This window comes from Heliangelus exortis, chromosome 1 (genome assembly GCF_036169615.1).
Source record: "Heliangelus exortis chromosome 1, bHelExo1.hap1, whole genome shotgun sequence".
Classification (NCBI taxonomy): domain Eukaryota; kingdom Metazoa; phylum Chordata; class Aves; order Apodiformes; family Trochilidae; genus Heliangelus; species Heliangelus exortis.
The window spans coordinates 1,359,624-1,386,990 of record NC_092422.1 but is presented as its reverse complement, the minus strand read 5'-3'; the positions used below and the strand labels follow the sequence as shown (position 1 = coordinate 1,386,990).

The 27,367-nt window shown below is 47.4% G+C and overlaps 1 protein-coding gene across 1 annotated transcript in view; it reads right to left on the bottom strand.

Moving 5' to 3' along the window:
* FAM168A (family with sequence similarity 168 member A) overlaps nt 1–27,367 on the bottom strand; it is a 200,625-nt gene that overhangs the window by 38,055 nt on the left and 135,203 nt on the right. The window contains exon 3 of the mRNA XM_071758941.1: nt 8,961–9,041. Within this exon, the coding sequence (XP_071615042.1) occupies nt 8,961–9,041 (81 nt within the window). The remainder of the gene's footprint in view (nt 1–8,960; nt 9,042–27,367) is intronic.

Below are 27,367 nucleotides of genomic sequence, written 5' to 3'. Positions count from 1 at the left end.
AGTCATTTCCATCCTCCACTATGACAGGAGCTGATTCAATTTGAGTAAAAGTTCTCCACAAGGATAGAGGTGACAGCTTTGAACTCAGCCACTGAACCACAGCACCACTTCACCTCAGTTCCAATTAACACCATTGAGGTCACTGCCCCCTCCTCACATGCACCCACTGCTGGCAGATTTTATGGAGTTTGTTTTGCATTTGTTGCATTTAAAACAAAAAAACCTATTAATTTTTCTCCTTGAATCTGTTTTCCATAAAGAAGTGATCACTGGAAGTGGGAGATCTTGAGTCCTGCAGCCCCTGTCTGCTCCCCAGAGTTATTAATGTGGCATCTGGCCTGCAGCAGAATCAGGACCTTAAAAAAAAATTCAATAAAAACTGGCAGGAAAGTGGAAGAAGCTTGAAAAAGCCTCTAAAGGACCAGGATTGCCTCTGCAGCCTCTGCCCTCCCTCTGAAGATCACTGAAACATCAAAGGTTGAGGAAGGACCCTGAGATGCTCAAGTCCACCCATGACCCCAGCTCTGCTGAGGCCACCCCTAAAATGCAGAACCAGAGAATGATTTGGGTTGGAAGGGACCTTCAAGATCACCTGGTTCCGACCCCCTGCATGGCAAATCTGTTTGCTCAAGGTCTCATCCAACCTGGCCTTGGACACTTCCAGGCAGAGGGAAACCAAAGCTTCTCTGGGCAAAGGACCATGGCCTCAGCACCACAGCTCCAGGGCTTGGAAATCCCTCCAGGGATGATGGGGACTCCACCACTGCCCTGGGCAGCCTGGGACAGGGAATGACAACCCTTTCCAGGAAGAAATTATTCCTGATATCCAACCTAAACCTGCTCTCTTGCAGCTTGAGGCCATTTCCTCTTGTCCTATCACTTGTTCCTTGGGAGAAGAAACCAACCCCTCCTTACCCCAACCTCTTTTCTGGGAGTTGTAGAGAGCCAGAAGGTCCCTTTTGGGGGAGAAATTTTTTCTAATACCTAATCTAAACCTCTTGTGGCACAACCTAAGGCCATTTCCTCTTGTTCTGCCACTTGTTCCTTGGAGAAGAGACCCCTGACCCTCCAGCTCCAACCTCCTCTCAGGGAGTTGCAGAGATCCAGAAGTTCTCCCCTCCTCCTCCTTTTCTCCAGGCTGAACACCCCCAGCTCCCTCAGTCATTCCCTATAAAATTCCTGCTCTCTCCCCACTCCTGGCATCACCCTGGTTTATTTTCTCCTCTCCCCTGAGCATCCCTGAGCCTCTGGGCTGAGCCTCTGCCATCTTTCTTCTTGGCTGCACACGAACAAGCTGAGGGCTCTGAACTGTGCCTCCTACGAGATAAATCTCCAAACAGCAGGCAAAAAAAAACCCCTAAAACAACCCCAAACAAACCACCAAACCACCATACAACTAAACCCCGACGTGCTATTAAATTGCACTGATTTCCAGTGAAATTGTGCCCAGGGAGGATGGAGGTTTCTGCACCAGAGGAGTTGGGTCGAGGAGCAGCACTTTTAATCTCCATTTCCCAGCTGATTTAGTGCTGATGTTGTGTTCCACACTGGAAGGTTTTTGTTCTCAGTGCAAAATGACCATTCAGCTTTCTTGGACAATAAGAAATTATTAAAAGCTTTTTTTTTTTTTAATTTTTTTTTTTTAAGGAATCCTCAACAGGGAAATGAAATGTAAATGTTGAAGGCTTAAGCCTTGAGCTGGGTAACAAAAAGATCTGGCACAGGGTTTTGGGGGGGGGAAGACACAAAAATGATCAGAGGATTTAATTTTTTTTTTTTAAAAAAAAAAGAAGCAAGTCAATGAAGATTAGGATAGCACTTCAGAAGGGAGAGGGGGGGGGAACTGAACAAAAGGCTGCCTGGCACAAAGAAAATTGACCAAGAGCTTAAGTTGCCCCTTTCACAGCATGCAAATGGAAAGCAACAGACAATTATTTGCATTGCTTTGAAAAAAAAATTGTAATAATAATAATAATAAAATTTTAAATCAGGATCTTGAGCCTTAATTAATCTGCAGAACTGCTTGCTGCAAAGAATTGTAGGGAGAAAATCTAGCAGGAATCAAAGCATGGGGGAGGTTAAGCATCTTTAATGAGAGAGAGGACACCCACAGCCACAGCTGCCAGGACAAAGTAGGGGAAAAAAAAAAAAAAATCAAAGTCTTGGTGGTTTTGTGTTCATAAAAGCTGCTGCCTAACGAGGTTTGGGGAGGATTATTCCAGAGCAAACAATCAGGAGGCAACTTCTGAAGGTCAAGCTGGCTGTGTAAAGGGAGGAGAAAGCAGGGATGGATGGACAGCCTGGAGCTGATTGAGTTTTTGGGGCTCCTTGCTGTGAGGAGGGGGATGCAGGCTGGAGATGCTGCTGCAGGGATGCCCAAGGGCTTGATGCTTCCAGGGTTATCCCCATCCCAGGATGCTTCCAGAGCCAAACTTCCAGGGTTATCCCCATCCCAGGATGCTTCCAGAGCCAAACTTCCAGGGTTATCCCCATCCCAGGATGCTTCCAGAGCCAAACTTCCAGGGTTATCCCCATCCCAGGATGCTTCCAGAGCCAAACTTCCAGGGTTATCCCCATCCCAGGATGCTTCCAGAGCCAAACTTCCAGGGTTATCCCCATCCCAGGACGCTTCCAGAGCCAAACTTCCAGGGTTGTCCCCATCCCAGGACGCTTCCAGAGCCAAACTTCCAGGGTTATCCCCATCCCAGGATGCTTCCAGAGCCAAACTTCCAGGGTTATCCCCAACCCAGGATGCTTCCAGAGCCAAACTTCCAGGGTTATCCCCATCCCAGGATGCTTCCAGAGCCAAACTTCCAGGGTTATCCCCATCCCAGGATGCTTCCAGAGCCAAACTTCCAGGGTTATCCCCATCCCAGGATGCTTCCAGAGCCAAACTTCCAGGGTTATCCCCATCCCAGGATGCTTCCAGAGCCAAACTTCCAGGGTTATCCCCATCTTTCTGGGTCTTCTTTCTGTCTCTTTGCTGTCTTGGCTGAGGCAGCCACTTCCTTCTTGTCTCTGTTGTGGGTGCCAGCAACTTCTTTGCTCCCTCACTGGATCCCATTCCTCAATCTGTTCCTAAAAATCCTATTCACAGACTCACAGAATTTTTGGGGTGGGAAGGGACCTCTGGAGATCATCCTGTCCAGAGCAGGATGCACAGGATGGTGTCCAGGTGGGTTGGGAATGTTTCCAGAGATGGAGTCTCCAGAACCTCTCTGGGCAGCCTGGGCCAGGGCTCTGCCACCCTCCAAATGAAGAAATTCCTCCTGGTTTTTTCAGTCCAACCTCCTGTGTTCCAGTTTGTGACCTCTGCCCCTTGTCCTCTCACTGGACACCCCTGAGGAGTTGGGTCCCCTCCTCCTGACACCCACCCTGTAGAGATTTGGAAGCTTTTGGAAGTCTCCTCCAGGCTGAACAGCCCCAGCTCCTCAGCCTCTCCTCATCTCCAGTGCCCTCAGCATCTTGGGGGCTTCTGTGCTGTCCCCTCTCCAGCACTTCCCTGTCCTTCCTCAACCAAGGAGCCCAGAACTGGACAGAATCCTCCAGATGGGACCTCACCAGGGCAGGAGGAGAGGAGAACCTCCCCCAACCTGCTGGCCATGCTCTTCTTGATGCCCCCCAGGATGTCCTTGGGCCACCAGGACACATTCCTGGCTCGTGCTCATCCTGTTGTCCACCAGGACCACAACTTTTCTATTCCAAGAAAAGCCATCCCAGAAAACATCATCCTAAAAGTCTCCTCTGTGGGTAACTTGATTACCCATCAAGGTTACTTGGGAGAGAATCTGCAACTCCCTTTTGGATTCCTGCTCCTCAAAACCATCCCAGTCCAGATGATTCTTCCAGATCATCTGGAAAGACATCCAGGCATCCCTGGGGAGTCTGTCCTCAAAGAGGGGCTGAATCTCTTCCTGGGGAAGTCTCCCTTTGTCCCCACTGAATCCAGAGGGATCTGAGCTGGAAGGGTTGGAGACCTGAAGACATCTAAAGGAACAGACTGCCCAGGGCAGTGGTGGAGTCCCCATCATTCCTGGAGGGATTTCCAAGCCCTGGAGCTGTGGTGCTGAGGCCATGGGGCAGTGGTGGCCTTGGCAGTGCTGGGTTCAGGGTTGGATTTGATGATCTAAAAGGTTTTTCCCAACCTAAAAGACTCAGGGATTCTATGAAAGGTAAGCAAACCCTCCCTAAACGTGGTAATTGCTGCAGCTGTTTAAAATACCTGAACATTTCCTAGTGGTTTGTTTGGTTTTTTTCTTTTTTCCTCTTTTTAATTTGGAAAATAAAACTGAGCTGAAATAAAATCTTTCCAGGGGAAAGTGTGAAACTCATCAAGATTTTGGGAAGAAAAGCATTTCTTGGGGGTTGTTTTCTACTCCAGCCACTCCAGGATGGTCTTGGAGATGTACGAGAAGCAATCCAGACCTCCCACAACTTAAAAAAAAATAAAATTCCTAATTCTGCAATGATTTGGTGCTCTCTCTCACTCAGGTATCCCCTTGGCCTTCTCCTCATGCAGTAGTGGAGCTGCTGCCTGCATAGGAGCTCATGAGACATTTTATAATATTTTTTATTATCCAGGCCACTGCAGTATTTACATCCCTGGCTGAGCAGGGAGGACATTGCCAGCCTCTTGCAGGAGAGGTTACTCATAAATTTGAGGTTTTTTGGTTGTTTTTTTGATGCTGTGGAGCTCTTTTCACTCTACTCTTCCAGTGTTAAATCTTCCAAGGGAATTTGAGGTGGGCCAGCAGCCATCTCAGGGATCAGAAGTTGGTTCGTGTTACCCGTGATGATTTTTCAGGGGGAAGAAATTCAGCTAAAGACCCAGCCAGAAGCAGAAAACACCAAAGAGAACACAACTGATCCCTTGCAGAGCCCTCCATGGTAAAGGAATTTATTTAACAACCTTGCAACAGAACAGGGAATTAAAACCCTGCAGGGGAGAAGACAGCACCGAAAGGTTTGGGCCATAAATTCCTCACTCCTGCTTCATCAGCCTTGGAAAGCTCCTGAGCTTGGGGATCTGTTGATTTTTATGACAAGCAGGAGACTGAAAACTTGGAAAAGTGGAGGAGAGTTTAGCAAGACTGTCACCAAGTCTGCTCCGTGTTGCTTTCACTCCAGTGGCTGCTGAGAACTTCATGGAAATGAAGGATTTATTCCTGAGGTTTTAAATCCCACAGCTCTGCTGAGGTGAAGCTTTCAGAATAAACACCTCAGCCAACTGGAAAGTCAGGAAGTCAAAATGATGAATAGAATCCCAGACTGGTTTGGGTTGGAAGGGACCTTAAAGATCCTCCAGGTCCAACCCCAATTCCATGGGCAGGGACCCCTCCCACAGCCCAGGTTGCTCCAAGCCCCATCCAACCTGGGCTGAGACACTGCCAGGGATGGGGCAGCCACAGCTTCCTTGGGCACCCTGGGACAGGGGCTCAGCACCCTCAAATTCAAAATTTTTTCCTAAGATCTCAACTCCATCTCCCCTCTTGCAGCTGCAAACCCTTCCCCCTCATCCCATCCCTCCAGGCCCTTGTCCAAAGTCCCTCCCCAGCTTTCCTGGAGCCCCTTCAGGCACTGGAAGATGATCCAAGGGCTCCTCTCCCTCTCCTTCTCCCTCTCCCTCTCCTTCTCCCTCTCCTTCTCCCTCTCCTCTCCTTCTCCTTCTCCTTCTCCTTCTCCTTCTCCTTCTCCTTCTCCTTCTCCTTCTCCTTCTCCTTCTCCTTCTCCTTCTCCTTCTCCTTCTCCTTCTCCTTCTCTTCTCCACTCTTTCTCTTTCTCTTCCTCTCCCTCTTCCTCCTCTTCTCCAGACTGAACACCCCCAGCTCTCTCAACCTGTTCCAGACTCTCCCCACCCTCAAATTCCAGAATTTCTTCCCCATCTCCAACCTCAATCTCCCCTTTCTCTCCAAGTCTTAACCCATTTCCCTTCTCCTCTCCCTACCCCCCCGTGTCCAAAGCCCTCCCCCAGCTTTCTTGGAGCCCCTTCAGATATTGGAAGGTTGCTCTGAGCTCACCTGGGAGCCTCCTCTTCTCCAGGCTGAACAACCCCAATCCCTCAGCCTGGCTTCCCAGGGAGCTGCTCAGCCCTCTGAGCATTTCAGTGGCTCCTCTGGACACCTTCCAGGAGCTCTGTGTCCTTCTGATGCTGGGGACTCCACAACTGGACACAGGACTCCAGGGGGGGTCTCAGCAGAGCAGAGCAGAGCAGAGCAGAGCAGAGCAGAGCAGAGCAGAGCAGAGCAGAGCAGAGGGGGAGATGCTATTTTCCATCTCCAATGTGTTTTTGGAAATGAATAAGATTTTATTTTGTTTCAGGCCTTTTTCATAAAAAAACATGAGAAAAGGCTCAATCCTGATTTCAGAAATGCTTTTCCAATCCCAGTTCAGGCACTGCCAAGTCTGACATCTGATTCATGTGGCCATAGCCCTGAAAGAAATCACTCTGATTACACACTGCAGCCTGGAAAAGCCACAGCTCATAAATATTGTGCTGATCCCAGGATGTTTTGGGCTGGGAGGGATCCTCAAAGCTCATCTCATCCAAACCCCCTGCTGTGGGCTGGGACATCTTCCCCTGGATCAAGTTGCTCCAAGCCTCATCCAACCTGGCCTTGAAGACTTCCAGTGATGGGGAATCCACCACTTCTCTGGGCAACAAGAAGATCTCAAGATTGCAATTAAAGAGATTTCCTTTTTTTCTATTTCCTTTCACATTGGTTAAAAGTTTGAAACTGCTCCTTAGCCCTGGAGTTTTTACCACCCATGGTCACACCAAGAGGCTCCTCAGGTCCTCTGGTTGAAAGGAGAAAATGAAACCACTCTAAAAACTCCAGGTCACTTGGTGCTTCCAAAGGGTTGGTTTCAGGTTTCCCAAGGGTTGGTACTTAAATGTCAGCTTGACTCCAGTTGAATTATTTCCTGAGTGGGGGTCTAAGAGAAGTCTTCACCTCCAAAAAGGAAAAGGACTTCCTTAAATGTGTCCAAATTTGGGCTTGAAAGCATAAAAAAGCAAGTGATGGATTTAGCAGACCAACCCAAATGTTCCCCATTGAGCACAGAGCCTCAGTCAAGACAACTCTTTGGGCATAGGTGAGAATTATTCCATGATTCCTGCTTCAGAATAACTTTAAAACAGTGGGAAGTCCACTTCTAGAATAAGATGGATCCTTGCTGGAAGTTAGGTGACAGCTTAATGTGTTTCATTCACATTCTGTCCTTCCCATGAAGCTTCTCCCCTTGGCAGCTCTTGGTTAGAAGCAATTTCCCCATCTCCCCACCTCATGAAGATGAGGTGATCAACCTCAAATTGATGGACAGGACATGAGTGAGGTTTGTGTTCATTCCACCCACGTTTTGATGGCTCCTCTCCACCCCTCTCCAGGCAGGGAGAAAAGTCCTGGATGTGTGTGCCCTCCTCTCCTCCAGATCTTTGCAACCACAGCTCCAGGGGTTGGTATTTATTTTGGTCAAGAGAAAACAGTGGTAAAAAGAAAGGGAAGGAGGAGAGAGCATAAAATGGTTGGGGCTGGGGGACACTTCAAAGATCATCACAGTTCACATCAAAGTTCATCAAAGTTTCAGCCCCCCTGCCATGGGCATCTCCCACCAGTCCAGGTGCCCAACAGCAGGCAAGGGAAGGGATCCATGACAGGTTGGTTGGTCATGGGGTTTTGTCCCAAAAAACCCCACAAGTAATGGAGGAATCAAAAGAAGAAATGGTTTTGTGGGTGATGAGGGGAGAGGAGCAGCAGGGAGAAGGGAAATGTGGGCTTGGAAAGGGAGAGACATCAGTGGCTGAGCTGAAAGAGCTGTAAGACACCAAGAATGAATGGAGGGGGTGTTGGTTCCACCAGATAAAGAATTCACCTGTGCTGGAGAAGGATGGAGGAGAAACTGGTGAGGTTGGAGAAGGATGGAGGAGAAATTGCCAAGGTTGGAGAAGGATGGAGGGGAAATTGGTGAGGTTGGAGAAGGATGGAGGAGAAATTGCCAAGGTTGGAGAAGGCAGAAAGAGGAGGGCTCCAGGGAAAGGGCTGAGCTCCAGGGAATGGACACGTTCCCAGTCAGCCTGGAAGGTTGGATGGTTCAGAGTGACTTCAAAGGAGGATGCAAAAAAAACCATGTGGCTGGGATGAAAAATGAAGACCTGCCTGAAAAATGAAGAGCTTGAACCTCCAAGTGAAGCTTCTCAGACGTAGATGGGGGGTAATGGAGAAGAGAATGAAGGACAGAGCCTGGCCAAGCCCTGATGAAAAGCTGGAAGGGGCAGATGACAAATGGACATGATGCAGCAGAGGTGGGAAACAACTGGGCAAAGTGGGAAAGCCAAGGGAAAACAAGATTCATGGAGAAGTGCAGCTGATGCCTCCAAAGACAACCAGCACACCAAGGATAAGGCAGAGGAGCTCCCAGGCTTGGCCAGAAGAGCTTTCTGCATCTTGGGAATGATGCAAAGCCATTTTAGGGTGGTGTGAAGGTCAGGAGATGGACAGCAGAAGACATTAGGGGAGACCCAGAGTCCATTAATGCCACAGGAAAGCAGGGGACAGTAAAGACACAGATGGCATGGGGGATCCAGACACTCGAGAGGACACAGCTGGTGACATTTCACCATCTACATCAGGAAAGGAGGAGAGAAGGCCAAGAAAGGGGGAAGGAGCATGAGGTATTCAGGAAATATTAAAAGCCACCAATGCTCAGAGACCACAGCAATGAGGACAATAAAATTCCTGGGATTAGGATTAAGACATCATTTCGACTGCTTTGCAACGTGGGGAACCATCCCCAGGGGAGAGGGTGAAGTGAATGGGAAAGTCAGGTAGGAAAAAGCTCACCACAGGCCCCTTCCCTGGAAATTATTTGCCAACAAGCACATGGAAACTGTTGGATTTTGTACACCAAAGCAGCAAAAGGCAAATCCTCCCTTTCAACATGATCCATTTTGTCTGGATTTTTACCTGGGGCGTAGCCGGGGCTGCTGGTTGGATACATGTTTGGGTTGTAGGCTGGGGCAGCAGTGGGATAACCCGTTGGGTAACCTGCAAAGAGAAAGAAAAAAAAAAAGAGAAATTACACTTCCATCAGCACAGAGAGAGAAGAGGATCCCTGGAAAGGAATAAACCATGTTTGTGGGCAAAATGCTGGATTCTCAGGTGGCCAAGGCACTGGTAGCACCATGCACGTGTCCTACAGACTCAGACATCATCAATGCTTCCCCTTTATTCCTCTAGAAAAAGAGGGTGATAAGCAGAACACATACTGAAGGAATGGTCAATGAGGTCTGAAGAAAAGACTCAAGAAAAATACAGACCCTGAATGCAGAACTCAGCTCCAAAAACCCACCAGCACAGCTCAATTGGAAAGGTTCTTCTGGGGTCCCCTTGCAGCCACCATAGCTTGGGCATCACAGCACTTTGCATCCTAACAGCAAAGCTCAGCACCCAGCCTGAGTCCTTGGTGCTCAGCACTTCCCCAAACCACAACTTTTTAGGGTCACGGAGTCAATGGTTTGGGTTGGAAGTGACCTTAAAGATCATCCAGATCCAACTCCTCTGCCATGGGCAGGGACACCTCCCACCAGACAAAGGTGCTCAAGGCCCCATCCAACCTGGCCTTGAACACTTCTAGAAACTTTTCCTGCTTTTTAGAGGCTATTTAAAAGATCATTTACTTAAATCAAACACTAATTGCTCCTGACTTTTCCCACCTAAATATAACCCAGTGTCCTATCTGATACATAGAAGGTATTTTTGCCCCATCACTTCAGATGTTCATAGAATCCCAGATGGATTTGGGTTGGAAGGGACCTTAAAGATCATCCAATTCCAACTCCCACACCATGGGCAGGGACCCCTCCCACAGCCCAGGTTGCTCCAAGCCCCATCCAACCTGGGCTGAGACACTGCCAGGGATGGGGCAGCCACAGCTTCCTTGGGCACCCTGGGACAGGGGCTCAGCACCCTCACAGTTAAGATTTTCTTCCCAATTCTTTCATCCACTCTAGGTGCCCAGCTACCCAATTAAAAGAACAGAAAAGACCTTTCGGATCATCCAGTCCAACCCTGAACCCAGCACTGCCAAGGCCACCACTGCCCCATGGCCTCAGCACCACAGCTCCAGGGCTTGGAAATCCCTCCAGGGATGATGGGGACTCCACCACTGCCCTGGGCAGCCTGGGACAGGGAATGACAACCCTTTCCAGGAAGGAATTGTTCCCAATATCCAACCTAAACCTCCCCTGGTGACACTTGAGCCCATTTCCTCTTGTTCTATCACTTGTTCCTTGAGAGAAGAAACCAACCCCTCTGGCTCCAACCTCCTCTCAGGGAGTTGTAGAGATCCAGAAGGTCCCTTTTGGGGAAGAAATTGTTTCTAATATCTAATCTAAACCTCTCCTGGTGCAACTTGAGGCCATTTCCTCTTTTCCCATCACTTGTTCCTTGGGAGCAGAGCCCAACCCCTCCTCACTCCAAGCTCCTCTCAGGGAGTTGCAGAGATCCAGAAGTTCTCCCCTCCTCCTCCTTTTCTCCAGGCTGAACACCCCCAGCTCCCTCAGCTGCTCCTGCTCAGATTTCTGCTCCAGACCCTTCCCCAGCTCCATTCCCCTTCTCTGGACACACTCCAGCCCCTCAATGTCCTTCTTGGCACGAGGGACCCAAAACTGACCCCAGGATTTCAGGTGCAGCCTCCCCAGTGCCCACCCCAGGGGGAGAATCCCTGCCCTGCTCCTGCTGGTGGCCACACCAGTGCTGATACAAGCCAGGATGCTGGGGGCCTTCTGGGCCACCTGGGCACACACTGGGTCATATTCATCACCCCCAGCTCCTCTTCCTCGGGGCACTTTCCAAGTTTTCTAAGCCTGGAGCATTGCCTGGGGTTGGTGTGACCCAAGTGCAGGATGTGACACTTGGCCTTGCAGAACCTCAGACAATTGCCCTATGGATCCAGTCTCTCCAGGTCCCTCTGCAGAGCCTCAACCCATCAATCCAGCCCATCCACATCCCTCTGCAGATCCTTCTTCCTTTCTGGGCCACCTGGCCACACACTGGGTCATATTCAGCCACTATTCATCACCCCCAGCTCCTTTTCCTTGGGGCACCTTCCAAGTTTTCCAAGCCTGGAGCATTGCCTGGGGTTGGTGTGACCCAAGTGCAGGACCCATATCAGAAATTCTCCTCCATGAAGACCACAGAAAAAAACCTCCACACCATGCTCTGCTCCCTTCTGCTTTTGGTTACTCCTCTCCCTCCATTTCTTGGAAGTCTTTCCAAGGGAAAACAAAAACCCCCAAACAACCTCCTGGCTTTTTCCCTGCTCCTTGCAACAGCACCTAAGAGCATCACCCCTCCAATAGACCAAAAAGGACATTTTAGCTTTTCCTTGCTGGAGGAGGGTTTGGTTTTCCTGTTTCACAGCCACCTCCCTGCACCTCCTTGGCCTTGGTCCCAGAGCAAACCCAACCACAGACAAAATGACCCTTGGAGAGTTTTTTCCATGCCAAGCTCCACTGACACTGCCTGCTGGTTGCCAGCAAAGGCTGGAAAGAGGTAATTAGCAATCTAGTCACACTCCATTTTTTTTTTTTTTATTAATCTCATTGTTATTTATTAAATAAAATAGGTGGGGCTTTGCTCCCCCTTTCTCTTTGCACATTTTTAAAACCTGGCACTCAAAGACTGCAGCAAAAATTTAAGGTTCATTTGAATAAATCACATTCAACACTCATGACCACTGTACTGGAATAAATGTCTGCATGTTCTACCCTCTCATTTTCATCAGTGATATATTTGGCTTCTAAATCAGGTTAATTAAAAATTGCTGTAGTTAATGCTGGGTAAGCAGCAGTTTAACAGATTTTTATTTTTTTTTTTAAACATAAAACTGGGTTGTGCTCAGGAATTTCCACAGCCTTTTAGCAATCAAGAAGCTCCTCAGAAAGTTATTTGCAGATCCTGTGATTGCAAGCAGCACATTAGTGATGAAGACCTTAAATCCCAAATATCCCTGCCTACTCTCCACTTCATTAGAAGATAATTATTTCTTTTTCCAGCATTTTTGTTGCTTTGGAGGTCCCCATAGCCCACTCAAGCTCCATGATTTCCCACTTTCCCTCCTGACCAACCTGGACAGGGGTGTTAAACCAACCCCATAATTCTCTCAACTCTGTTTTACACAGATTTTTACCTCCACATAGGAGCTGATGGCTGTGTCCATGCCATGATGTTGGGAAGAAAGTCAACCACTGAAAACCACAGAATTATGGAATGGTTTGGGTTGGAAGGGACCTTAAAAGCTCATCCAGTCCAACCCATAGGCAAGGACATCTTCAACTGGATCAGGATGCTCAGAGCCCCATCCAACCTGACCTGGAATGTTTCCAGGGATGAGGTTATCTCTTACCTCTTGGGCAACCTGGGCCAGTGTCTCACCACCCTCATTATAAAAAAAAATTCTTCCTCCTATGTAGTCTAAATCTCCCCTCTTTTAGTTTAAAATTATCCCCCTTGTCCTGTCACTGCACCTTCCCTGATGGCATCTTGATGACACCCTCTTGGGGCACCAAGAGCTTCTTCTGGTCTTTGCTGTTGTTTCATCTCCCCACATAAATCCTGAATCATAAGAATCTTCACCATCATGGTTGGAAAGGACCAAAGGACCTTCAAGATTATCCAATCCAACCAGCAGTCCTACACCAAACCACTAAATCATCTCCCAAAGTGCCACATTCCCCTGCTTTTTGATACCACCACAAGGATGGTGACTCCACCACCTCCCTGGGCAACCTCCAATAATCCCATGAACTGCTTCAGAAATCCTGAATAACCCCTAAGGAATAGTCCTCCTACCAAAAACCATGACAAACAGTTCTCTGAGGCCATGAAGAAGCAAATATTTCATCCATGCCCTCGGAGATATCACCAGCACTTAACACACCATCAAACTCAGCAAAAAAAATCCTTTTCTTTTGCTGGGACCAACACTTTCAACACCAGGTTTAGATGCTCTAAACCAAGCCTGAAATAAACCAGACCACAGGAAAACTGTGGCTTTGGGGAAGTTTTTCCCCCCCCAAACAATTCTTGAAAGATTTCACTGTTATTCCAGGCAGAGGAACCATATATTTAAGTTTTCTTTTTCTTTTTTCTTTTTTTTTTTTTTCTGGGGTGGGGGTAGGTTTTAACATGCTAGGGCTGCATCTTGCTTCTTGTGGTATCTTTTGCTGTTTTGAATGAAAGTTGTGGCCATTTGCTGAGTAGTTTCAGATAAACACTGCTGCTACCAAGGAAGCTTTAATAGCTTCAGATCCACTCTGTCTTCCCCTCTGATCTCCTGCACTTTGATAAGTGCTGACCTCCAGCAACAAAACTTCTCCTTTCTATTTTAAGGGGAAACAGAGATGGGGAAAAGGTGCAGGGAAATTAATGTGGTTTGCTCCTTTTTCAGACGTACTGAAAGGTAAGGAAGTAGCAGAATCTGGGGCAATTTGTGTCAGGGGAAAGGTGCTTGAAAATTCCCAGTGCTCAGAACCCACTGGGTTTAAAACTACACAAGAAATGTTTATACCTTATATTGGCTTTTGAGCTATAAGGATTTGTGTTTGTTGGCTCTTCATGGAATCAGAGAATGGTTTGGGTTGGAAGGGACCTTCCAGCTCCTCCAGTCCCAACACCTGGATGTGCAGGGACCCCTCCCACAGCCCAGGTTGCTCCAAGCCCCATCCAACCTGGGCTGAGACACTGCCAGGGATGGGGCAGCCACAGCTTCCTTGGGCACCCTGGGACAGGGGCTCAGCACCCTCACCCCAAACAATTTCTCCCTCCCCAAGATCTCCTCTCCATCTCCCCTCTTGCAGCTGGAAACCCTTCCCCCTCATCCCATCCCTCCAGGCCCTTGTCCAAAGTCCCTCCTCAGCTTTCCTGGAGCCCCTTCAGGCACTGGAAGATGCTCCAAGGGCTCCCCAGAACCTTCTCCTTCTCTTTCTCTTTCTCTTTCTCTTTCTCTTTCTCTCTGTCCCTCTTCCTCTTCCTCTTCCTCTTCCTCTCCCTTCTCTCTCCTCTCACCCATAACTGGGCTTCAGCTCTTCCAGGGGAAGTTTAGGTTGAATATTAGAAAAAAATTACTTACAGGGAGGGTGCTGAGGCATTGGAATGGGCTGCCCAGGGAAGGGGTGGATTCTCCATCCCTGGAGATATTTCAAAAGAGCCTGGATGTGGCACTGAGTGCCATGGGCTGGGAACCACGGGGGGAGTGGATCAAGGGTTGGACTTGATGATCCCAGAGCTCCTTTCCAACCCAAATGGTTCTGGGATTCTGTGTGACTCTGTAGGATTCCTAGCCAGACCATCTGACCTACAATACTTGGTTTCATCTCTTCTAGAGAAGACTGATTGGAATTAAATATCTTACATAAGCACACAGAAACATTTTGATTGGAAAAAACCTTTCAGAGCATCCAGTCCAACCCTGAACCCAGCACTGCCAAGGCCACCACTGCCCCATGGCCTCAGCACCACAGCTCCAGGGCTTGGAAATCCCTCCAGGGATGATGGGGACTCCACCACTGCCCTGGGCAGCCTGGGACAGGGAATGACAACCCTTTCCAGGAAGAAATTGTTCCCAATATCCAACCTAAACCTCCCCTGGTGACACTTGAGCCCATTTCCTCTTATTCTATCACTTGTTCCTTGGGAGAAGAAACCAACCTCCCCTGGCTCCAACCTCCTCTCAGGGAGCTGTAGAGATCCAGAAGGTCGCTTTTTAGGGAAGAAATTGTTCCCAATATCCAAACTAAACCTTCCCTGGTAGAACCTGAGGCCATTTCTTCTTCTTGTACTGCTTCTTACTTGGGAGACCATCCCTCCCCTGGCTCCCATGATCCTGTCTGGTGGAACCAACACCTCCTCCATTCATTCTTGGTGTCTTACAGCTCTTTCAGCTCAGCCACTGATGTCTCTCCCTTTCCAAGCCCACATTTCCCTTCTCCCTGCTGCTCCTCTCCCCTCATCACCCACAAAACCATTTCTTCTTTTGATTCCTCCATTACTTGTGGGTTTCTTTGGGACAAAACCCCATGACCAACCAACCTGTCATGGATCCCTTCCCTTGCCTGCTGTTGGGCACCTGGACTGGTGGGAGATGCCCATGGCAGGGGGGCTGAAACTTTGATGAACTTTGATGTGAACTGTGATGATCTTTGAAGTGCCCCCCAGCCCCAACCATTTTATGCTCTCTCCTCCTTCCCTTTCTTTTTACCACTGTTTTCTCTTGACCAAAATAAACACCAACCCCTGGAGCTGTGGTTGCAAAGATCTGGAGGAGAGGAGGGCACACACATCCAGGACTTTTCTCCCTGCCTGGAGAGGGGTGGAGAGGAGCCATCAAAACGTGGGTGGAATGAACACAAACCTCACTCATGTCCTGTCCATCAATTTGAGGTTGATCACCTCATCTTCATGAGGTGGGGAGATGGGGAAATTGCTTCTAACCAAGAGCTGCCAAGGGGAGAAGCTTCATGGGAAGGACAGGATGTGAATTAAACACATTAAGCTGTCACCTAACTTCCAGCAAGGATCCATCTTATTCTAGAAGTGGACTTCCCACTGTTTTAAAGTTATTCTGAAGCAGGAATCATGGAATAATTCTCACCTATGCCCAAAGAGTTGTCTTGACTGAGGCTCTGTGCTCAATGGGGAACATTTGGGTTGGTCTGCTAAATCCATCACTTGCTTTTTTATGCTTTCAAGCCCAAATTTGGACACATTTAAGGAAGTCCTTTTCCTTTTTGGAGGTGAAGACTTCTCTTAGACCCCCACTAAGGAAATAATTCAACTGGAGTCAAGCTGACATTTAAGTACCAACCCTTTGGAAACCTGAAATCAACCCTTTGGAAGCACCAAGTGACCTGGAGTTTTTAGAGTGGTTTCATTTTCTCCTTTCAACCAGAGGACCTGAGGAGCCTCTTGGTGTGACCATGGGTGGTAAAAACCCCAAGGCTAAGGAGCAGTTTCAAAATTTTAACCAATAAATAGAAGGAAATAGAAGGAAAGAAACTCTCTTTAATAGCAATCTTGAGATCTTCTTGTTGCCCAGAGAAGTGGTGGATTCCCCATCACTGGAAGTCTTCAAGGCCAGGTCTCCTCCTTCCCTTTCTTTTTACCACTGTTTTCTCTTGACCAAAATAAATACCAACCCCTGGAGCTGGTTGGTTGCTCTGTGCTTGCAAAGATCCCAGAGCTCCTTTCCAACCCAAATGGTTCTGGGATTCTGGTCCACCTGCAGCTTCATTCCATGAATAGGATGAGATTCCAGCTCCAGATCACAAACAAAATTGTCAGGAGCATCTCAGTAACACCCCAGCCAATGCAGCACTAAAAAACCCAGCAGCACCAACCAGGTCTCTGCAGGACTTGGCTGCTCTTGAAACTCTTGAAGAAGAAAGGAAACTCAGTTTGCTGCTTTCAGCTGGAAAACCCACGTGGCTTGGCCCACGTTTCAGCCTCCCAGCAGTGCTGGGGTGACTGGATTGTCACTTCTGACACTTGATTTCCAAAACGTGCCATTTAATTTGTTCCCACAGAGCTTCTGCTGCCTGCTATCTGATTAAGGCTTCTATTGCTACAAGCAGCCTAAATTAATTTACAAGACAAAATACTCTTTTTTTTTTTTTTTGTTCCTAGCAAGTCTCCAGCAGTGATAGACTCCTAATAGCAGCCCTATCACCAGGATTTTTTCAGGGACAGATAATAAAGTCCCTTATCTAAGTGTAGGACACAGCTCTGTAAAATCAGCCTTCAACCCAATGAACACCAAGGACTCCAGCTCAGACACTGGCTGCAATATCTCAAGTGCTCATTAACCACCCCCATTCCATGAATTAAAAGGCAACCACACAAAACTGTCCCTGTTGTGTCATTCATTGCTCCAAGATGGATAAATCCAAATCATAAAAATCATGATAAAAAATTTCTTCTTTGTCTCAGACCTGAACCTACCCTCTTTCTGTTTAAAACCCTTATGTCCTACAGCAAAGATCCCTGTTTAAAAGACTCTCTCCATTTCCAGGACTGTGGAGATTTTATGGAATAGCAGGCAGGCATCCCAGGAGTGGAGGCAACCCTGAACCTGCAGAGGAAAAGATGAGGAAGGAAAACTTCTTTCAGTTTTGGGGTCCTCAGGGACACTGAAGGGCTGGAGTGTGTCCAGAGAAGGGGAATGGAGCTGGGGAAGGGTCTGGAGCAGAAATCTGAGCAGGAGCAGCTGAGGGAGCTGGGGGTGTTCAGCCTGGAGAAAAGGAGGAGGAGGGGAGAACTTCTGGATCTCTGCAACTCCCTGAGAGGAGGTTGGAGTGAGGAGGGGTTGGGCTCTGCTCCCAAGGAACAAGTGACAGAACAAGAGGAAATGGCCTCAAGTTGCACCAGGAGAGGTTTAGATGAGATGTTAGAAACAATTTCTTCCCCAAAAGGGACCTTCTGGCTCTCTACAACTCCCTGAGAGGAGGTTGGAGTGAGGACAGGTCAGGCTCTGCTCCCAAGGAATAAAAGACAGAACAAGAGGAAATGGCCTTAGGTTGTGCCAGCAGAGGTTTAGATTAAATATTAGAAACAATTTCTTCCCCAAAAGGGACCTTCTGGCTCTCTACAACTCCCTGAGAGGAGGTTGGGGTGAGGAGGGGTTGGTTTCTTCTCCCAAGGAACAAGTGACAGAATAAGAGGAAATGGCCTCAAGTAGCAAGAGGGGAGGTTTAGGTTGGATATTGGGAACAATTTCTTCCTGGAAAGGGTTGTCATTCCCTGTCCCAGGCTGCCCAGGGCAGTGGTGGAGTCCCCATCATTCCTGGAGGGATTTCCAAGCCCTGGAGGTGTGGTGCTCAGGGCCATGGTTGTGGTTAACAGTGCTGTGTTAACACATGGTCTTTTCCAGCTGAGAAAAACTCCATTATCCCGTTGAAAACAATTTTCTTTTCATGACCATTTCCTTTGGATTGTACAAACTCACAAGGAAGCACCACTGGATTCCATGAAAGTGGGAGAGGCAACTTGGGAATGAGAGGGGATGAAGAGAATCCCCTCAGCTGAGGCTTTGATGCCCTGGGCATGTGCTGTGGTTTATTTCTCTCCATTTCACAGGGTCACAATAGTGACAGAATGAGGTCCTGTCTGCCTGAAAAGATTTTCCCAGCTGGGGGTCAAAGTCAAGGGATGGCTCCTGGCACCTCCCTGCCCTGTGGGGCTGGAGAATTCTGATTCCTTGGGAAGCAGGTGATGGATTTGCAGAGAGCTCTGAGCTCTTACATGGGACCTGGGGGTTGCTTGATGCCATTCATGAGCTTGAAGCTGTCTGGGAATCAAAAAAGATTCCAAACCAAGAAAGATTTAAGAAATCTGAGATGAAAAAGATTTAAGAAATTGAGAGCAGCTTTGGACATTTTGTCTTATTTAGAGAAAACCTCCTTTCTGACCATTTAAAAGCCCAATCCAGTTCCAAGCTGTTAGCCAAAAGCCCCAATTCCAATAAAGCCCCAATTCCAATTTCCATTCTTAGCTCCATCTCAATTTTACTTCCCACCTATATCCAAAAGAAACCTCCCAGGTTCTTATTGCAGCTGTCTGGGTTCAGGACACATTTACATGACCAAAACTCATCTTGAAAACTCCAAGCAACTGTCCAAAAATATTAGTGAGATTGTTTGATTACTTAAAGGCATGTACTAGAAATAAAATAAACCCCAGTGACAGAACTTGACAGATTGTCAATCAAAATTACTTCTAAGCAAGAGACAAGTGACATCTCCTCTCCTAAGCTGAGACAAGGCTCTGTGGGAAAGAAGTTCTAGAAAACTGCTTAAATCACTCAATCTTAATAGCCCCAATAATTATTTACTTCATTCTCTATTAGACTAATCCAAAGAAAGACACAAAATGATAAAACAATATTTTTTTGTTGCTCTGAAGAAAGCATAAATCCTATGTACAGAAGACATCATAGTTGTGGGGTTTTTTCCCTAAAAAACAGAACTCTAGCTCCACTTTATCCAGTAATGTTCCCCAGGGAAATATGTAGCTGGAATTTAATTTTTTTATTCATTTAGAAGGAATTTAAAATAAGTTATGATAGGAGAAGATTGCTAAGCTTCCAGCAGTCCAAGTCATATTCCTCCTATTTTCCTTAAGAAAAGACCTGAAGAAGAATTATTCTCATTCTTCCTCCAAGGGATCCCACTTGTGGGGAGAATCAGCTGCAGCCAAAGTCAGGCATGGAATCCCAGAATCCTAGAATGGTTTGGGTTGGAAGTGACCTTAAACATCACCTACATCCATGGGCAGGGACCCCTCCCACAGCCCAGGTTGCTCCAAGCCCCATCCAACCTGGGCTGAGACACTGCCAGGGATGGGGCAGCCACAGCTTCCTTGGGCACCCTGGGACAGGGGCTCAGAAATTCAAGAATTTCTTCTTAAAAATTTCTAAATCTCCCATTTGGCAGCTTAAAACTCATCCCATCCCTCCATTCCCACGTCCAAAATCCCTCCCCAGCTTTCCTGGAGCCCCTTCAGGCACTGGAGCTGCTCCAAGGGCTCCCCAGAACCTTCTCTTTCTCCTTCTCCTTCTCCTTCTCCTTCTCCTTCTCCTTCTCCTTCTCCTTCTCCTTCTCCTTCTCCTTCTCCTTCTCCTTCTCCTTCTCCTTCTCCTTCTCCTTCTCCTTCTCCTTCTCCTTCTCCTTTTCCTTCTCCTTCTTCTTTTCTCCTTCTCCTTCTCCTTCTCCTTCTCCTTCTCCTTCTCTCCTTCTCCTTTTCTCCTTCTCCTTCTCCTTCTCCTTTTCTCCTTCTCCTTTTCTCCTTCTCCTTTTCTCCTTCTCCTTCTCCTACTCCTTCTCCTTCTCCTTCATCTTAGCTTGACTGAGTCCTGTCTGGTTTTCTGTGACCTCAGATGCCACGGGCAGGGCAGGAGAAGGGGCCTGGTGTTGCCACATGCCATGGAATCATGGAATGGGTTGGGTTGGAAGGGACCTTCAGGATCATTTAATTCCAACCCCTGCATGAGCAGGGACCCCTCCCACAGCCCAGGTTGCTCCAAGCCCCATCCAACCTGGGCTGAGACACTGCCAGGGATGGGGCAGCCACAGCTTCCTTGGGCACCCTGGGACAGGGGCTCCCCAGTCCCATAGGAAAGAATTTTTTTCCACAGACCCCATAGCCATCTCCCCTCTCACAGCTTGAAACCCTTCTCCTTCAGGAAGAACCAAAATGATGCTCAAAACTCTACTGGAACATTCTGGTCTCTTCAACTGCTTTCCCAATTTATTCCTTCCATAACATTTGTGTTTTCAGACAGGGGGTGAGCACAGCACTAAATATTTTCATGGCACAGGACCCTGATCCTGAGGAGGAACACTCAGCTCAGACCCAAAGCACCTTCAGATGTGGGATGAAAACTCCTTTTCATTACATCAGTGACTTCTCCTTTACTTTTGGTTCCTCAAACCTCACCAGAGAACCCTGCAAACCTTAGCACTCAACCTTCATCTTCATTGGACTGAATTATTTAAAATTATCCCCATGCTTGGCCTCCTTCCCTTTCCCAGGTCACTTCTGGAAGTCCTGAACAAACCCAGCTCCCACAAATGCCCTCTGCCAAACACCAGGACCCCCTTCCACCAGCAAACCCTTCCATTTTCTCTTCAAACCCCTCTTTTTATCTTCAACCCCCTTTTTTTCTCTTCAAACCCCTCTTTTTATCTTTTCATAAATTACTTCTCCTGAAAGGACCTTCCTTCTCCTCTTGTGATGTTTCTCTACAGATCTTTGCTGAACCCCTTGGAAATTCCAACTCCTTCCTCCAGGGCTCTCTTTGGAGGTTTGTGAGGCTGCCCCAAGACCAATCTGCTTCTTTCCTTCTTAATCTTTCTTAGTTTTAACATCTTTACTTCAAAAGACAATGAAAAATATGTAATGAGGAAGAAGGACAACGCCTTCACTAAGCCCTTAACTCAGCCAATATCTTCAATTTAAAGAAAAAAAGGGAGTAACTCTTCCTCTTCTTGACCACAGTGACTGCACCTGACTCCTTTTTCACCCTGCCCAGAGGTTTCTTCCTCTGTCTCTTCTTGAATATTGTAGGAAACATTTTCTGAGGCTGTGATAACATTTGGAAGGGCAGCAGGGGAGCACTGCAGGTGAGGAGATGCCACAGCAGAGCTTCTGAGATGGCAGCTGAGCTGATCCAGGATGACAAACCAAAGGGATGCTGTGGGCAGGGAAGTGATGGGGTTGCCTATTTTCTCAGAAAAATCCTCTTCTCCTTTGTGTACCCGAGTCAAAACCACTTAGCTCACCAGCAGAAGGTGCCTTCTGCTCTTGCTGGCTTGCAGATGTGCTCAGTCCATCTATTTTTAATAGAATAATTATATTCTCAACACTGAACATGAATTTCTTGTTCTGACCCGAAAGCTGCACTGAGGTGCAGAGGATTGGAGGAAAAAAAACTGCAGGAAACTGAGATTTGAGGAGCTGGACATGAAAGAGGTCATCATGTTCTGGGAGGTGTTTCTGGAAGGTGTTTCTCCACCTTCAAGTGAAGATTTTATGGTGCAACCCTGATGCAGAGATGGCTTCACCCTGCTGAATTTGGTGAATTTTTAATTCCTCCTTCCCTACCCAAGGAGGAAACACAACATCCCCGTGGCACCAGAAACAGCCCTTCTGCTCTGACAAGCCAGGAACCCAACCCAAAAACCCCCCATGTGGTTTCCTACACGATGCTATGGAATTACAGATGATTTCCCCCAAAATTCTCCATCTCTCTGCAGACTTGCAGAGGGTGAGGAGAGCCTCAGGCTTTGAGAAGCTGCTGCTCCTGGTCCCCTCCTGCTCTGGCAGAGTTTCTATGGCAACTCTGGATGGGTTTGGAAAGGAGGATTTCTGGCAGGCTCCCTCTCCTTCTCCTTCTCCTTCTCCTTCTCCTTCTCCTTCTCCTTCTCCTTCTCCTTCTCCTTCTCCTTCTCCTTCTCCTTCTCCTTCTCCTTCTCCTTCTCCTTCTCCTTCTCCTTCTCCTTCTCCTTCTCCTTCTCCTTCTCCTTCTCCTTTTCTCCTTCTCCTTCTCCTTCTCCTTCTCCTTCTCCTTCTCCTTCTCCTTTTCTCCTTCTCCTTCTCCTTCTCCTTCTCCTTTTCTCCTTCTCCTTCTCCTTCTCCTTCTCCTTCTCCTTCTCCTTCTCCTTCTTCTCCTTCTCCTTCTCCTTCTCCTTTTCTCCTTCTCCTTCTCCTTCTCCTTCTCCTTCTCCTTTTCTCCTTCTCCTTCTCCTTCTCCTTCTCCTTTTCTCCTTCTCCTTCTCCTTCTTCTCCTCCATCTCCTCCATCTCCTCCTTTTCCTTCTCCTTTTCCTTCTCCTTTTCCTTCTCCTTCTCCTTCTCCTTCTCCTTCTCCTTCTCCTTCATCTTAGCTTGACTGAGTCCTGTCTCTGGTTTTCTGTGACCTCAGATTCTGGAGGAGTTGGTGATGGAAATGCAGGCAGGCAGAGGAGCAAGTCCGTGCTCTCCGTGCCTTCAGGTTATAGGGTATGGAAGAGAATTTACAGCAACTGCTCAGCAAACAGCCCTTTGTGATCTCCAAAATGCACTTGTTCATCTGGCTAATCTTCAATTCATCCTTTTCAGCTCTGCTCCCAAGCCAGGAGGAAAAAAAAAAAAAAAAAAAAAAAAAAAAAAGAAAGCATTTCAAGCCTGGGTGTTTAATTCCAGATGTAGTTTCTGCTCCATCCCAGTCTGGTGTGGGCAAAACCTCCATGCTTCCAGCTGTGGAAAGGGAACCAGTGTGCATCTCTGATGTCTTTTTGGACTTGGTAAATGGAAATTTCCTCCTGTTTCAGATCTATCCTGATTTCTTTCTTCTTCCTGGTTTGTGTTTATGATAATTGGGTCCAAAATGTTCCTTGTTTCAACGCTGGCACCATCTGGAAAGAGCTTCTCGTGCCCCAGTGTCAGGGTTTAACACTGGCCTGGCAATTAAACTGAGTACCAGATGCTCTCTATTAATCTCTCTCTCCTCCCTTATAAGAAAGGAGAGAGAATAAGGGAGAGAGACTGATGGGTTGGGAACTAAACTACACAACTTTAATGAAACAGTAATGATAAATAGGAAAAATTACTAAATCTATACAAATATACAAGAAAAGGGATACCACATTCCTCCCCCCTTTCCCCCAGTAACTCTCAGGTCACCACCCAGGCTGCAGGGCAGCCCTGGGAAAATCCAGGCTGGAATCCTGGAGTCAGCAGCAGTTGGGAGCTGGAGGCAGGAACACACAGATTCAGGCTGGGATGGATCAGGAGCACAGGCAGAGGAATGGATGGGATCCTTCCAGGGTGCTGGGGTGAAGGAAAGGAAGCAGGAAAGGCAGGAAGGGCAGGCAGCTGGAAGCTGGAAATCTGGCTTGGCCCTTGTGATCCCTCAAATTTATCCTGAGGATGAGGTATATGGGATGGAATACTCTGCTTGGTCAATTCTGGCATCTATCTTGTCCGTTCCTCCCCAAAGGAGGGTTCCAGGTGGGACCTCTTTATGTTTCCTCAGAGCTGAGCAGTGTCCTTGGCTCTGCACACCAGTCTCTGGCAGTGACTCTAAACATCAAGTGTTATCAGTCCTAGAACCAAGCACTGCCTGAGAAACTTGCTGTTCATTTCAGCAGTGCAGCTACTTACAGGAGACTTAGCTAAAAGCAAAAGTACAAGACAGAAAATCACCTTTATCCTGGCCCAAACCAGGACACCCAGAGCCCTACAGAAATGTCAGAAATCAACTTGTCCCTGCAACTTTGTGATGTGAAGAACTTTGCCATGGGAAGAAATGGCTTAAAAGGCTGGAAGAAGAAAAGGAAAACTCAGTTTCACAGCCAGAGGTGCCAAGACAGCAAGGAACGAGTTAGCTCACCAGAAACTGGAAGCTGTGCAGAAGATGCTCCTGTTTGGGCTCTTTGGCACAAAACCATCCTCCCACTTCACTTCTCATCCCTCAAAGTGTTGTAGAGGTGCAGCTGGGATGTCTTCTGGGGCAAATCACCATGTTCTGCACAGGAGGGTTTGTTGCTACAGACCTTGTGGAGCTGGGATGGTGTCGATCAGAGGAGGTGAATGTTGAGTAACCACAGAGCAGCAGGTTGGAAGGGACCTCAAAGATCACCTGGTCCCAACCCTTCTTGGCAAAAGCACAGCAAGAGGTGTTAGAAATGTTTTTTCCAGGCTGGAATTTTAAAGGATGAGCAACAAGGTGTTTGCTTGGAAGAGAAGAGATGGCAGGAAGCTCTTCACCTGGCCAGGCAATGCTTACGGTTTCCTTATTCAAGGTGTTTTGAGTTTAAATTTACACACCTTAAAAATTATATTCATGGTGTCCTGTCAAAGCCAAGGTCCCAAAAAGGGGTGGTTTGGTGTCTCCAGAGAGTGATAAAGTCTTAACACAACAAAAACTGCCCAATAATTGAGTCTCTCCAACAGCACAAGCTTTGATTCATTTCTTATCTCAGCTTTTATCTCCATATTCTCATTTAACATTAGCAGCATTCTCCTGATTTCAGCAGCTGCACCCTTAAAAAATGATCTTGGGGGGCTCCAGGAAAGCTGGAGAGGGACTTTGGAAAAGGGCCTGGAGGGATGGGATGAGGGGGAAGGGTTTCCAGCTGCAAGAGGGGAGATTTAGGTTGGATATCAGGAAGAAATTCTTGAATTTGAGGGTGTTGAACCCCTGTCCCAGGGTGCCCAAGGAAGCTGTGGCTGCCCCATCCCTGGCAGTGTCTCAGCCCAGGTTGGATGGGGCTTGGAGCAACCTGGGCTGTGGGAGGGGTCCCTGAACATCCAGGGGTTGGGACTGGAAGAGCTTTTGGGTCCCTTCCAACTCAGCCCAGTCTGGGATTCTACAATTTGATGTATTGTACCACATCAGCACCAAACTGCTTGAGTGTTGCTTACTATTTAATTAAAACAAAGTGTAATTAACTCAGAGCTTCATGGGCTCCAGGAAAGCTGGGGAGGGACTTGGGACAAGGGCCTGGAGGGATGGGATGAGGGGGAAGGGTTTCCAGCTGCAAGAGGGGAGATGGAGAGGAGATCTTGGGGAGGGAGAAATTGTTTGGGGTGAGGGTGCTGAGCCCCTGTCCCAGGGTGCCCAAGGAAGCTGTGGCTGCCCCATCCCTGGCAGTGTCTCAGCCCAGGTTGGATGGGGCTTGGAGCAACCTGGGCTGTGGGAGGGGTCCCTGCCCATGGAATTTGGAACTGGAGGAGCTTTTGGGTCCCTTCCAACCCAACCCAGTCTGGGATTTGATGACACTGAATTTCCTCTTTCAACTAATTCTAGTTATAAGCAATTCCCTGTTGATCACAAGAATGTTACAGAATCAAAATCTTGTTCAAACAGAGACAGTTTTAAAAGATGGATCCAGAGATTTTTCATTCTTGAAAGTCAGAAAAGATTTTTTAAAAAAAATCATGAAATATTTGGGGTTGCAAGAAGAGGCCAAGCTTGATTTAAACTTGAGTTTAGGGCTCAGAGCATCCTTCACTTAGATGTGGAATTTAAAGCTGCTAATTAACTTTCAAATGTCCATATGGTCTTTTGGACATTTTGGACCCAGCCCAGCCAAGTGAATTTCTCTCACACACATTAGTTTTAGACAAACACAGCAGCAGATGGAACACACAGAGAATATTAACAAACCCAGGTTTTGGGTGTTAAAAGGCTTAATGGGTCTCTCACACATCTTTGGGCCAGGAGATTAGATTCAAATTGTGCTTGGGGGAAGCTGAGAATACATAATATTTGAACTGGCAAAACTCCACAGCAGTGTTTAAGGGAAGGCTCAAGTGAAAATAAAATCTCATTTCACCAGCTCAAAAGTGCAAAGGTTTTTTTTTTTTTCTCAGGAAGAAAGGAAAAATCCAGTGATCCCACAAAGACCCCTTACTCCAAGGTCTTTATTCATCTTCCTCACCACCACCCCAATGAAACCCAGCACCAGATGCAGCTCCTGCCCAGCCCAAAAAAAGCCAAGGAGGAAGAGCAAAGGCACTAAAATCAGAGGCTTAGGCAGCATTTCCTACTTCTTGTTCATAAAGTCCATTTTTCAATCCCATTACATCCTAAAGGAGTGTATCTCAACCATCCTCTTGCCCTATATTCCCTCTCCTAAAAAAAGAAACTCATTTCAGGAAATGTTTTAATTAGAGCTAGGTTTTTGCAGCAGCTGTTCTGGTAGAGCTTAGAAGAAAAATATATATATATTAAAAAAAAACAAACAAACAAACAAACCAAAAAACAACCAAATAAAAATACCTCTTCCCACATCTTATAAATATTTCACTCCCTGCAAACAAAACTCCTCCCCAGAAACTACCAACATGTTAAAACCCAGAGCTGAGGGGGTGACAGCCCAGGGATGTCTGAGCACAGTACAATTTTCATTTCCTTGCCATAAAACAATGATTTCTGTGATCGTCCAACTCAGCAAAGCAATTACAGCTAATTAAGGAGATTACATTTTATGGCTGAGGTGCATTCTCCTGCTTGCTCAAGCAAATGTGATAAATTATTGGCAGCTCCTCTTCTGCTTGCTTTGGACAGGGGGAAGCAGTCAGGGCTTGTTGAAAAAAATCATGGAATGGGTTGGGTTGGAAGGGACCTTAAAAATCATCCAGTCCCAACCCCTGGATGTGCAGGGACCCCTCCCACAGGTTGGATGGGGCTTGGAGCAACCTGGGCTGAGACACTGCCAGGGATGGGGCAGCCACAGCTTCCTTGGGCATCCTGGGACAGGGGCTCAGAAATTCAAGAATTTCTTTGTAAAAATTTCTAAATCTCCCATTTGGCAGCTTAAAACTCATCCCATCCCTCCATTCCCATGTCCAAAGTCCCTCCCCAGCTTTCCTGGAGCCCCTTCAGGCACTGGAAGACGCTCCAAGGGCTCCCCAGAACCTTCTTCTCCTTCTCCTTCTCCTTCTCCTTCTCCTTCTCCTTCTCCTTCTCCTTCTCCTTCTCCTTCTCCTTCTCCTTCTCCTTCTCCTTCTCCTTCTTCTCCTTCTCCTCTTTTCTTTCTCCTTCTCCTTCTCCTTCTCCTTCTCCTTCTCCTTCTCCTTCTCCTCTTTTCCTTCTCCTTCTCCTTCTCCTTCTCCTTCTCCTTCTCCTTCTTCTCCTTCTCCTCTTTTCTTTCTCCTTCTCCTTCTCCTTCTCCTTCTCCTTCTCCTCCTCCTCTTCTTCCAAATTCAAGAATTTCTTCCTGATATCCAACCTAAATCTCCCCTCTTCTGCTTTAAAGCCATTCCCCCTTGTCCTATCAGTCCTATCAGTCAAAATCCCAAGACTTGATTGACATTATCCAGGTGCAATAT